At 41.7% G+C, this 12895-nt stretch overlaps 1 protein-coding gene across 11 annotated transcripts in view; it reads left to right on the forward strand.

Moving 5' to 3' along the window:
* The window catches only part of VRK2 (VRK serine/threonine kinase 2), a 96628-nt gene that overhangs the window by 49607 nt on the left and 34126 nt on the right, over window positions 1–12895 (forward strand). For all 11 annotated transcript variants that reach the window (XM_065589613.1, XM_065589615.1, XM_065589617.1 and 8 more), the window contains one exon: window positions 7491–7623. In XM_065589613.1, the coding sequence (XP_065445685.1) occupies window positions 7491–7623 (133 nt within the window). The remainder of the gene's footprint in view (window positions 1–7490; window positions 7624–12895) is intronic.

A 12895-nucleotide genomic window follows, 5' to 3' on the forward strand; every position in this document is an offset into this window, starting at 1 on the left:
TTCTTCACCTGGAATCATCACCAGCGGCCTGATCCTGAAAGCTGTCTGCTTCCACAACTTGAACTGATATCAGTAAGAGTTCAGTGCTCGGGGGCCTTACAGGATCAGGCCTCGTGTTTCACACAGTAGTTTATTGCTTCTTGCACTAACAATAGCATCACTGAGTTCTGGGCCTAATTAAGTCAGCTTTCTAATATGCTGGTGATCCAAATGTATTATCCAACTAACAAAGCAATATATCATGAGATTTCATATGGCAGCTCTATTGACAAACAAGGAAGACAGTGATCTTTCACCCCACGTCGCATGTTTTGTAGCACCGTTAGTTGTACTGTTTTATTCTTAATTTGATAATCCCACATGAATCTCCCAGCACTGTTCATGTGAAATTTGACTCTAGGTCTTTTGTGCTGAGGATGGAATTTCATCCAACCTTTGCAGTGAGTTAAAAAGGTAGGTGACGTCATCCCTGTTTTTAAATTGACAGAACTGAAACACAGGGTTGTTAAGTGCTGGGCTAATGCAAGTCAGGGGTAGGCACAGTAAGGAATAGAACTCATATTGACCGACTTCTAGCTCCACGCTCGAAGCACGTGGGAGGCTTTGCTACCAAATAATTACTGTGTGGGATTTGTTTTTGTTATGGAAGGGGGGGTAATGTGTCAAAATTTTAAGGTTTAAGTATTTTTTAAAAGTCCAAATTAAGCTAGTTTTATCAATATCAGTCAAGATGCATTGTCACTTATGTGTAAAACAAATTTATTTAAAAATCACATTAGGCAGGTCAGAAAGTACAGTAATGTTAGGAGACATGATATCAGTTTTTAAAAAGTTTATTTTCTTATTCCATGTTATGTTTCAGAGACATAGACAGGTCTAGGCTTTCAGAACTATGTATGTACATTTACACCCATTATTTGCATTTATCGTTGAACGTGCAATTATTAGGATTTGTGCATGCATATTTGGCATGCATATCTGCATACACAGTTCCAAAAATGTATCCTTTAGCTTATTACAGTATTATGAGAACCTTTTAAATGTATAACTTTTTTGTACTGAGAGGTTTCAGAGTAGCAGCCGTGTTAGTGTACTGAGAAAACCTAGTCTGATTCTTTCTCATTCCCCAAATTCCATTTTGGAAAGTTCTGCTGTTCTGCATTATAGTACTTTGAGTGGGAATCTTTCCTGTTTTTATTTTACAGGGGTCATTACAGTAGATCTTGCATTTCTGAAATGCTTTTCTTCTAAAGCACCCTTGTAAAATACAAACTAGCACTCTGACCAACAGAATTCATAATCCCCTTTTTAAAATGAACAATAAGACAAATAACTTTTAAAATTCATATTCATGTCTCTTACCTCTTTTGGCAAGGCAGAGAAACAAATAAAGCACAGGTTCTATCACTCTGAGGCCTCCAAATGATGTTTAGAGATGGCCAGAAAATCAGAATCCACTGACCCAAGAGCAGCTTGCTGCAGATCCATTCAATAGGAGGGAGCAAGGCCATACAATGAGTTAAAGGTCAAAAGAGCAATTCTGTAGTCTATATGTTTCTTAACATGGAGCAAGCATAATGATTGACAGAGCGGGAGTGATGCGTTGGGGGAAGAACTTAGCCCATAGAACCAGGAGAGGCATGCAAGCAGACTTGCAGTTATCAGTCCTATAAATTCAAAGAGAGAACAAACCACTATTTCAGTATTGTGCAGGGTCTAAAGACAATTCACTACACGGCAATAGCTTTTTAGATGGTAATGCAGAGTGAGCATTATTAATATAGACCCCGAATGACAAAACTGAATCAATTAACCTCCTCAAATCCTGGTGCTATTAAAAGGGACAGCTGATTGACTGCCATTAAACAAACGCTTTAAAATCCGAGAGAGATTGATTTAAGTGAAACAAGCCTTGGGAGGGTGTCTGTTTAAAACACTTTACTTTTATCATTATTTTTATGGATTACGGGGGTAGGCATCCATACATTTCACATCTGCAGCCTTGCCAACTCTCAAGATTGTATTGCAAGTCTCGCAATATTTGTTTTTTTCTTAAAGCCCCAGCTGCTGGAATGAGGTTTTTACTTGAGAATCTTTGCTTTCATTTAAAAAAAAGTTTCTAGCCCAGGTGGCTGCTGAAGAAACCTTGCAAACATGATCCTTACATATTCTAACACAAGATGGCAAATAAAGAGAACCCCAAACATGCTTTTTAAAATCTCATTATTTTTAAGCCAGTCAGGACTTCTGTTTCCTGACTTATGGTTTTTGAATGCTTAGAGTTGGCAATACTCTTCAGAGCCCTCCCTAATCGACTTTTTCTCCAAAATACTTCCCCTCTCTGATAATGATAGAGTTTGTGGCTTAAAAGTGTTACTAGAACCCTCACGTTACTGTTACAATATTGAAAAGTTAACAGTAGATTGTGTTACGGCCTGCTTTCCCTGGGCAGCTACGGTACAGAAATCTTCTCATATGCTGATTAAGTGCACAGCAATTAATAACAGAAAAGTTAAAATATTTGGATTTCCAAAGTTAAGTAGTTATTGAGTCTGCGAAAGTTCCCTTTCCTTTCATTTACAGTGAATAAAATCTTTCGGAGATAAAAGTGCTGATTTTTGGTATTGGCAAGATATGGTGCAGTCTTTGTAGGAGGGGAAAATCCCACACCATTCCAGCTACACCGAACATCCTCGCAGGCACTGTACCCAGGTGTCGAAGTAAGGGGCAGAAGTGGGGAGCACAGCTCCTACTGCTAAAAGCAGAGGAAGAGCATCTCCTCTTTTCTTTGGCTTGGGTAGGCCCTTCTGCCCAGCTGCTCCACCCTTCACCTTGGCTGCTGTGAGAGCTCCATCTCCAGTCTCCATGGTTTAACCAGTGACTGTATACCAAGCCTCTTCTATAAAATAAATAAACTCATGCCCTCACGTTGATCGCCTTTGACCTTACTAGTACAGTACCATGTACACTTATGGTGCTAATAAATAGTAATTATTCACAGGGCCAAATGGAAAACAAACCAGAAAATCTGGGCATCATCATAAGCTCAATAACCATCACCAGACGTGTTCATCTAAAAATATAATACCATGGAGTATTGTAAGCATGTGACTTACTAGCCGGTGTACACTCTGGTTGCGGTTTAGCAGGCTCTCCTATAGCACTTCCTACTGACAGCCCAGGCACAGCGGCGGTCTGCTTCTTCTTGCAACTCAGCCCTTTGGCCAGGACACACACAGTCCCACCCCTTCAAGGGTAAACCAATAGTCCAAGACCTATCAGCCCTTCAACTTAGTCCAAGTCCAGATTTACTAGTCCATATCCCAGCTATTAGGGGTTTCAGTAGTCCTTACCCCTTGTCAGGAAGAGTTTCCACTCCACCTTCCTTGGTGGTTGGTAGGGAAATACTGGTCCTCCCTCTCTACTGGGTTCCAGTCCAGGGATCCTTTAATAAGCAGTCAAGTGGTGGCTGTGCCAACCCTTTACTGCCTTCCTGGGACACTTCCTACCTTACCCTGTCTTGAGTCTTTCCTACAGCTTCTTCCTGGGCTCAGAGGGTTTCAGCTCCTCCCTCTCCAAGCCTCTGCCCCAGGCTCACTGCAGAGCTTCTTAGCACTTTCTGTCACCCAGGAGGTTCTGTTACAGGAGTCTGGTTGCTCCTTGCAAGCCTACCTTTCTTTGGGAAGACTGTCCCATCAGCAGTTCTACTCTGCTCCCCGGCTCCAGCCAGAGTTCTCTCATTGAGTGAGAGCCAGTGAGCTGCTCTCCTTTCTGATCAGCTCCCAGGCCCTTTTAACTCTTCCTTCCAGGCTTAACCCCTTTAGTAGGTGTATCAGGGCAAGGCCTATAGGCTCTTATTAACCCATTCTAGCCCAGAGTGGGGTTGGTACACCCCATCACACGTCTAAAAGAGCGCTGTGGAATATCTTAAATAATTGGTCTAGGGTAGCATAAGTCTCCTGTTTACTTTGTTATTTAACATTTGTTTAAAGTACTTAAATATAAGCACTATGATCAAGTGTTCATGCATACAAATGAGCACCTACGTCTGTTGGGTACATAACTGGCCTTATCTGTGCATGCATATCTGGTATTTGCGTGTGTGATAGGCACACTTATGCATTAAATTAAGTGTGCCAGACTTGGAAAATCTGGTCCATAATCCATAACAGGCATTGCTAAGAACTGCTGGGTCCAGTGCATAATTACATGAAAAACAAAACAAAAACTAAACCAAACCAACCAAGTTCAACCCCTTGCCAAGCAAGCAGATTGGCTGTCTAGGGACAACTTCCTAGCTTTCCATGGTATTTCTTCAGTCTGACATACTGTCCTACATATTCTCTTTTTCTCATTTCCTATGGCTTGTTCCTGTTTTCTTTGTTTCTTGCAATGTAAAGCAGTGAACAGATGTAAATTGTTACTTTATGACATGTTGAGTATGGGCTAACATTGTACTTAAGTTTTGTATTTATTTTACTTTCTTTGTTACAGTCAGTGGCTTTTTCTCCCCTTCCTATAATGAAAAACATTTAATTAAAAACCCCAATAATGTATATAGTGAGTTAAAAGGATACCCTGATCTGCAATATCAAAAGCTGAAAACCAGGTTGGAAGAGGTGTTATTTAGCCTGAGAAAAGGGGTGTAATTGTAACTAATGAGATGAAATTAAGAAAAGGATCATTTAGACTACATGGGCCTGCTCCTGCTCTCATTGAAGTTGGTGATGAAGCTTTCAGGGTGAAATCCTATCTCCATTGCAATCAAAGGGAGTTTTGCTGTTTGACTTCACTGGTATAGGCTCAATCCCATCTTCATGGAGAAACCTGTTGGAAATGGAGCATCCTGATTATCACTACAAACGTTTTTTTTTTCTCCTGCTGATAATAGCCCACCTTAATTGATTACTCTCATTATAGTTAGTATGGCAACACCCATTTTTTCATGTCCTCTGTGTGTATATATATCTTCCTACTGTATTTTCCACTTCATACATCTGATGAAGTGGGTTTTAGCCCGCAAAAGCTTATGCTCAAATAAATTTGGAGGGTCCCAGAGCCTTGGCTCCAGCCTAAGCCTGATCCTGTGCACCACAGTTTTGCAGCCCTGCAAGCCAGAGTCAGCTGACACCGGCCAGCTGTTTGTTTAATTGCAATGTAGACATATCCTGTGGTTCCAGCAGGGCAGGAAGTGTGGAGATGTCTTGATGTCCTTCACTCACACTGCTCTGTCGTTTCTCTAACATGTCAAGAACCAGTTAAATTTAATATAAAAGTTGGCCATGCTTTTTAGGGTCTGGTTCAGTTTGGTGTCATTTTATCTATACCTGCCCAGCTATCCCTGCCCAAGACCTACAGTCAGGCAAAATCCAAATGCTGCTATTTAGCCAGGGAAGAACATACCTTGCAGCATCTTTCCACCACAGCCCACACCATATGTGGAAGTCTTCTCTCCACATCACTAAGCTTGATGATATGGTAGTTTAAATCCGTTCTCTGCCACGCTGACTCAGTGCATTATTGACTTCAGGCTCAATTAGGGCGGGTACCAGAGCATCTAGAATACACTGGAGAACACGGGAGAAAATCATTGGGTCAACCCAGCAAAGCTTGTGCCTTGTCCCAGATTTCCTAATGGTGCCTACAGTCTTTAATCTTGTATCACAGTTTGTACAGTCCGTCAGGTGAAAAACATAATCAATAATCTTAAACACATCACCCTGCAGGAAGAGAGTGCTACATCCCAGCTTACACGCTCCAAATAAGCACAGATCCTGCAGCAGAAACTGTAAAACCATGATGCCAGCAGCCCAAAATCTGAAGCTGCCTGGAGCACAAACAGGAATCAGTTATTTAACAGTGTGTGTTACAAAATGGTGGTGGTGTTTTTTTCCTGGGGAGGGACGTGGGAAGGACTGAAACCCACAAACAGCGCTACAATTAAATTAAAAGCACAGAAAACTCTTCTGTTACCAGATAAACTTATTCCTATTAAAACTAAAGGGAAACAAAAGTTACTAAAGATTATAGTAAGAAAACTAGTTTCTTATATTCTTACATTATAATACCTATTTAGAGAGTCTGTGCATTGACTTCAATAGGTAGTACAGGCCAGATCCAAAACCCTTCTTCTGTGAACTTGCAGCATATTACGTGGTAAGAAGCACTACGAATATTTACACAACATAATTTAGGTTGACCAGTTCTAGTAATAAGTGAAGAGCAATGGTCAGGCAAGCATGCAAAAATGAGGTACCACAAAACCAACCCTAGTCTAAAGTATATAAGTGATAGAATAGACATTTTTCTGCAATCTTACCTGCGTTGCACAGATGGGGAAACTGAGGCACACTGAGGTCAAATTACTTGCTGAGGGTGACACTGACTGTAGCAGAGTTGAGAGCAGAACACCGTTCTCCTGACTGTCTGCTGGTCTAACCATTAAACAATACTGCTTAATAGAGATTGCTTTAAAATGTGAGGCTTGCTGCAGTAGTTCTATCTTCAGTCTGCTCTATTATTAATATTCACATGGATGAGCATTCAGAATTTTTTTTTTAAAGTACATATCAGGTATAGTATTCAACCCCTTGGGGGTATGTACTCTCTTTGGGTACTTGGGTGCACATAGCCACAAATCTTGAAGAATGTGCTAGCTTTGTATTTCAAGATAAATGTATCATAATAAATGAACTCTTCCTGGAGTTCACAGTGGGGGCCAAAATCTGTTCTTTTTTATAACCGATGCAAGTCCTTTGAACCCCATTGGGTCTGCCCCAGTGTAACTCTCAATACAGTTTGATTCTGTGCTTGTAAAACTTTTTAAAAATTTTCAACATAAATGTTTCAACATAACGGAGGAACATTTTTTTCTGATTGCTTTCTGCGTTTTTCTTAAATTTTCTATATTCTGTTTAAAAAACTGTTTCCAGTACTGAGTTACCAGCAGTGATGATGATGATGTAGCTACTACCAATCTAATGACTGGCAATACCATGGTATGTTCTATATGCAAACTGGGATTTTGTGTTTTAGAGAAACTAGGTGACTTTCACTCTTTTTCTACACTTTTATAGGCCTTGCCATTATGAACTTGTAAATCTTAATTGTTGAAAGATTTGATCCGGTGTGTGTGTTTTTAGGAAGGAGAGAAAGGGGTCCCATAAGCTTTATGAGGACAGATAAGACATATAATGGTTTATGATGTTTAGATGCCCACCTGGAGAGAAGAGAGCTTAAGAACAAAATAAAAAGACGGAAATCCTACTCGACTCTGAAATAAGAGAAGAGCATGGTAGAAGAAGGATTTAAATGAGGAGGGCAGCTGTTACAGCACCCAGTTGTACATATTTTATCCTGAGACACCATTTGGTTTAATAAAATGTAGGTCTAAGACTGTCCTTAACCTATCAGTTTCTTAAGACTTAATTATAAAGGTTATACTTTCAAAGGACAAAAGCATTATTCATTTGTCTGTTCATGTCTTCCAGGTTTATCTTGCAGATTATGGACTTTCCTACAGATATTGTCCCAAAGGGAACCACAAACCGTATAAGGAAAATCCTAAAAAGGGCCATAATGGGACAATAGAGTTTACCAGCTTAGATGCCCACAAGGGAGTAGGTAGGTTTCTTCTTTTATTTCAGAAGAGTGATTACAGAATAAGTAATCAGGCTGTGTACATTAAGGAGCAGTGGTGGGTATTGGTTGATCAGAAGAAGCTCTTATGTGGTGACCTGTCACACCAGGTAATGTTGCTTCAGGTGCCATGGAAAGGGGAATGTGTTAACACTTAGGGCTTGGCTACACTTGCACTTTATACCACAATAAATCCTCCTAGAACGCGCTACCTTACTCCCCGTCCACACTATGTGCAAGGCACATAGAGAGCTCTGACTCCCCGGCTAGAGCGTTCCTGGTACTGCACCTCCACGAGAGGGATAACGGCTTTTGCACATTGGCTGAGATGTCCCAGGGCCAGTGTGAACGAGGAGTTACGTTACAGCGCTCTGATTGACCTCCAGAAAAGTCCCATAATCCCCTTAAGTCAAGTGGCCTCTCTTCTCTTTGTTGTGAGATCGGCTGAGGAATGCGGAAGTGCTGTTTCAAAGCTCCGTTTCAAACAGTCGGCTGCTTATCTGCAACAGTAAATGTTTGCTGTGAGTGAGTGAGAGGCGGGGGGAGGGGGATCTGAACTTACAAGACAGTGTGCTGACACACTCTCAGCACTCCAAAACCCCACTCTCTCTCTCTCTCTCTCTCCCTCCACATACACACAATACACTCCACCTCATCCCCCTCATTTGAAAAGCACATTGCAGCCACTTGAATGCTGGGATAGCTGCCCGTAATGCACTGCTCCCAATGCAGCTGCAAGTGCCGCAAATGTGGCCACGCCACTGCGCTGTCAGCTGTCAGTGTGGACAGATTGCAGTGCTTTCTCTACTGCGCTCTACCAAGGCTGGTACCCAAAGCGCTTTACAACTGCATGTGTAGCCAAGCCCTTAGAGAATAATGGGTGGGGTGGGCTGGAAGATGGAGGAAGAAGCTACAAAAGAAACTTGCCTTTAAACTTGGTCGTTTGTTTATATTGATAATATTATCATACAGTGGTTTGTTTTGTTAATGCTCTAGAACAACGGTTCTCAAACTGTGGGTCGGGACCCCAGAGTGGGTCTCAATCCCATTTTAAGGGTTGGCATTAGACTTGCTAGGGCCTGGGGCTGAAGCCGTAGTCTGAGCCCCACTGCCTGGGGCCAAAGCCCAAGGACTTCTGGTTACAGGTCCCCCACCTGGGGCTGAATCCCTTGGGCTTCAGCTTGATGACCCCCTTCCCCCCTGGTGTGGTGGGGCTTGGGCTTCAGCTTTGTAGTAGTAATTTTTGTTGTCAGAACTGGGTCGCGGTGCAATGAAGTTTGAGAATCCCTGCTCTGAACATAGAGATGGGGGAGATGTTTGGCAGTTTCACATTACCTAAGAAGAATTTCTGTGCCCTGATAAATATGCCTTTATGCAGATCTACACCTGTTTTTCAGTCTGTGTGTCAGACCATTTCAAGACATTCTCCTACAGAAAGAGAATCCTTTTTTAAAGCTACAAAGTGTTAACTTTTTGAAATCTTTTCCAGTAGCCTTTCATATATCTTACTTATTTAAACTCAATTTGATGGTATTGGAAACACATTTGCAGGTAAATTACATACATAGTCCTTTTATTGGATATTGATTGTACTGCCTTGCATTCCAAGGCAGACTTAATTCAACAATTCCCTAATTAGTTAAAGTCATAACCTATGTCTTGTATTCATTTACCATTAATTAAACCTTAGCTGTTTATTACACTGCAGTCCAAATTCAATAGCAGACTCACAGAGCCATGGAAAAAGGGAGTGGGAGGTCAATATTGAAAATATATGTTGCAAAGTCCCACTGATGGCTGCATTGTTCACAATCAATATGGTCAATGCAACACAACTTTCTTAGTTGCTATGTCAGCAAGACAAAAAGTCAATTCTAATATTATGCTAGTGAAAAATAGAGATTATTGAAAAACTTTGACTCTTGCTGCAAAACAATATTTTTGTTAAGTATTTCCACCCCCTCAAATTTTCTAAACCTGAAAGAATGGACTGGCTTTCTATTGCTAGCTATGCTAGGACCACAGTGTCACAAATGATAACTGTAGAAATTTGTGCTTGTTAATAGCTGCTGAACTGTTACCTTAAACTAATACTTTCTAATGAGTTTTAGTTGGCACAAACAACTGTATATTATTGCTTTTTCTATTAAAAGGACCATTGACCATGTAATGTAGAGGGTCTTGATAATTTGCCAGCGCTGTTAAAACCTGCAGTCGTTTAACGCTGGTCATTAGGAAAAATGAAATAAGACTGTCAAGTATATGCTGCTCAGACAATTGCACAGCTTCACCTGCTGAAAACATTTTGTGGTGAAGAGCATATGCTCCAGTCCCTTCCCGACCCACCCAGCACAGAAAGATCTAACTCTGTTACTTCCATCGACAGTGTGAGCTGTGTGACTGGATGCATGAGCACCACTCCGAAAACTGTCCCTTGGAGATCTGTGTGAATGTTGTTGAAGGGAGAAACTGGAAGTTGGGGCAGTTGGGGCTGAGCACCTGGGCAGGCATAACAGTTGGTTTAGTTTTCTGGCGAACAGGAGGCAGTTGAGAGTCTTGGTACTGGGGACGGGATGCATCTTTTATTTCCCTCCACCTTTTGAACAGGGCAGTCATGATTGGGTGTAGGTGGGTGAATTCTTCATTCCTCACCCCAGCAAAATCAGTGATCAGATCATCCCTTTCTGTGGTAAAATCAAAAGCCACGGTGGTGGTGGTGGTGGGTGAGATGGGGAGGGCTGTGGAAAAGGAACTCTCCACAAAGATCCCTTCACTGCCATTTCGTCTCAGTGTCGTGTGTGAGGGGCAGGGTTTGCCCCAAGAGAAAAGTCTACAGGGCCTGACACCAGACTGTATAAGGATAGGGGGCCAGACCCTGAGCTGCTATAAAAAAAAAAATGAAGATTTACACCAGTCGAGGATTCATTTGCTGCAGCTAGTTGTTGTGAAGGATTTGGACTTTTCCACTTCTAACTGCATGTTCTAAGAAAAGACCCTTATGGCAACTTCCGTCTCTTCTAGAACCTGCAGAGCACATGCTGCAGGTCTGGGTTCCACGTGGGGAAGGGAGCAGAGTCCAGGCAACATCAGAGGGCACATCTCCTCTCCAACCCTATGCATTTCCCATGGAAGTTAATATAGACTGGGACCAGGACCATGTTATCTTTTCCAAGGGGGTTGTGAAGGCACCCACTGCTAAGGGGAGTCTCTAATGTAATTGTATCAATGGATCTGGGCTGCCATTGAGGTGAGGGGGGAGTGTGCCAGGTTGATGTGAACAATCCTGGCCTCCCCTGAGGATCTGGCCTATTGTCATTATAGCTGATGGTGAGATAAGGCTCTCTCTATATATACACACAAGTATTACATTTAAAAATAAAACAACCACCAAAAAGCCCATGTTAAAAACATTAAGGTTTCAAAATCAAACACTTGAAAGATAGGAAATGCCAGCTTTATGATGGTCTGTGCAACCTTAATTCGGTCCCCTTGTGCATTTGTGTCATGACACAGTCTTTAATTACATGATCAAATACTATTTTTTTTTCAACAGAACCCCCAGCCTCATTCAGCGCTCATAGGATGGATGGTGCTCCCTGAATGGGCAGCTGTGTAGTATTTATTTTCATCTTCATTGTTCAGTTTGTGCTCCCATGCCATATATCCTGCACACTTTTCAAACCCTGCTCTGAATACAGAAGTATTACATTCCTTAGAATCTGAGTGATTCACTAACATTAAAGAAATGAATATTTTCCTGACATGCTTGTGAAATAGGGAAGTATTATCCCGTTTTAAAATCAGAAACTGAAGCAGAGAGAGATTAAGGCCAGAATTTTCAAATGTCCATGGATTTTGGGTGCCCAACTTAAGACAACCGGAGCTTGATTTTTTTTCAGGGAGTTTAGCATTCCGTAACATTTTAGAACACATTCTGTGCACAGCTTTCATTGACTTGAGCTGCAGTTGTTCGCATGTCTGCAAATCTGATCCCCAGTGTCTCAGATAGGGCACCTAGAAAACAAGGAACACAAAATTAGTGGCCCCTGTGAAAAGCTTAGTTTAAGTGGCTTGCCCAGTATCATAAGAAGTACGTGGCAAAGGCAGGGATAGAATCCTGTTATCTATGGTGGCATTCAACTGTCTTAAGCACGACACCATCCTTACTCTTCCTGCAGTCCTCGATCTCATTCACTACAAAACTTCCAGCTTTAGAAACAAATGGGGCATAGGACCTACAGACAACATCCTCATTCATTCCTGGAGCATACACTGTCCAGTGCAGGGAATGAGGCAGGCCTCTTGTGGAAAAAGCAGTATGTGGTGAGAATCATAGAATATCAGGGTTGGAAGGGACCTCGGGAGGTCATCTAGTCCAACCCCCTGCTCAAAGCAGGACTAATCCCCAGATAGATTTTTACCCCAGTTCCCTAAATGGCCCCCTCAAGGATTGAGCTCCCAACCCTGGCTTTACTAGGCTAATGCTCAAACCACTGAGCTATCCCTCCCCCCAGACTATCATAATGCGTATGCAGAAGGGGGGCAAATTAAGGTTGCACAGGCAACCATGATTCTGGCTCTTCCTAACTTCTGAGTGCTTGATGTGCAGCCTTAATGAAATTTGTTAGTCTCTAAGGTGCCACAAGTACTCCTGTTCTTCTTTTTGCGGATACAGACTAACACGGCTGCTACTCTGAAACCAGCCTTAATGATGTTCTTTGAACATAGTTGATTTAAAAAAATATATGTACATGTATGTATGTATGATTTTTTTTCCAAAGGGCTTTTCTGACTATATGTACCATACCGAAGTATTTTTAATGCCAAATATTTCAACAACAAAAATATTTATCAAGGGTTTTTATGTGCTTGTTTTCAAAAGGCCTGAGTGGTAGAACTTGTTATATTGAGTTACACAGATGGAAACCTTCAAACTTCCACTTATTCTTATTTATGAATTAGCTATACAAAAATGTGCAGTGGTTTGATTTGAGATGTCTGGCTTAGATTTCCAAAAAATATGAATTTGTGGCTTTTGAAAGTGCCTCTTGACAGTCCTTGAAACTGATTGCCCCTTTCCACAAAGCAAGTACCACACGGTTTCATTGCAAGCTTCCCACTAACTTAAATGAACATCGCTATCACAGGTAGGATAGAGAGAGCAATCCAGCCTCATGCACATTCATTCCCTGTACTCTTTGCTAAGCTTCCTAGTTATGGTGGCTGTTGTGATGTTATTCACTGGGAATCATACTGA

This window comes from Chrysemys picta, chromosome 3 (genome assembly GCF_011386835.1).
Source record: "Chrysemys picta bellii isolate R12L10 chromosome 3, ASM1138683v2, whole genome shotgun sequence".
Classification (NCBI taxonomy): Eukaryota; Metazoa; Chordata; order Testudines; family Emydidae; genus Chrysemys; species Chrysemys picta.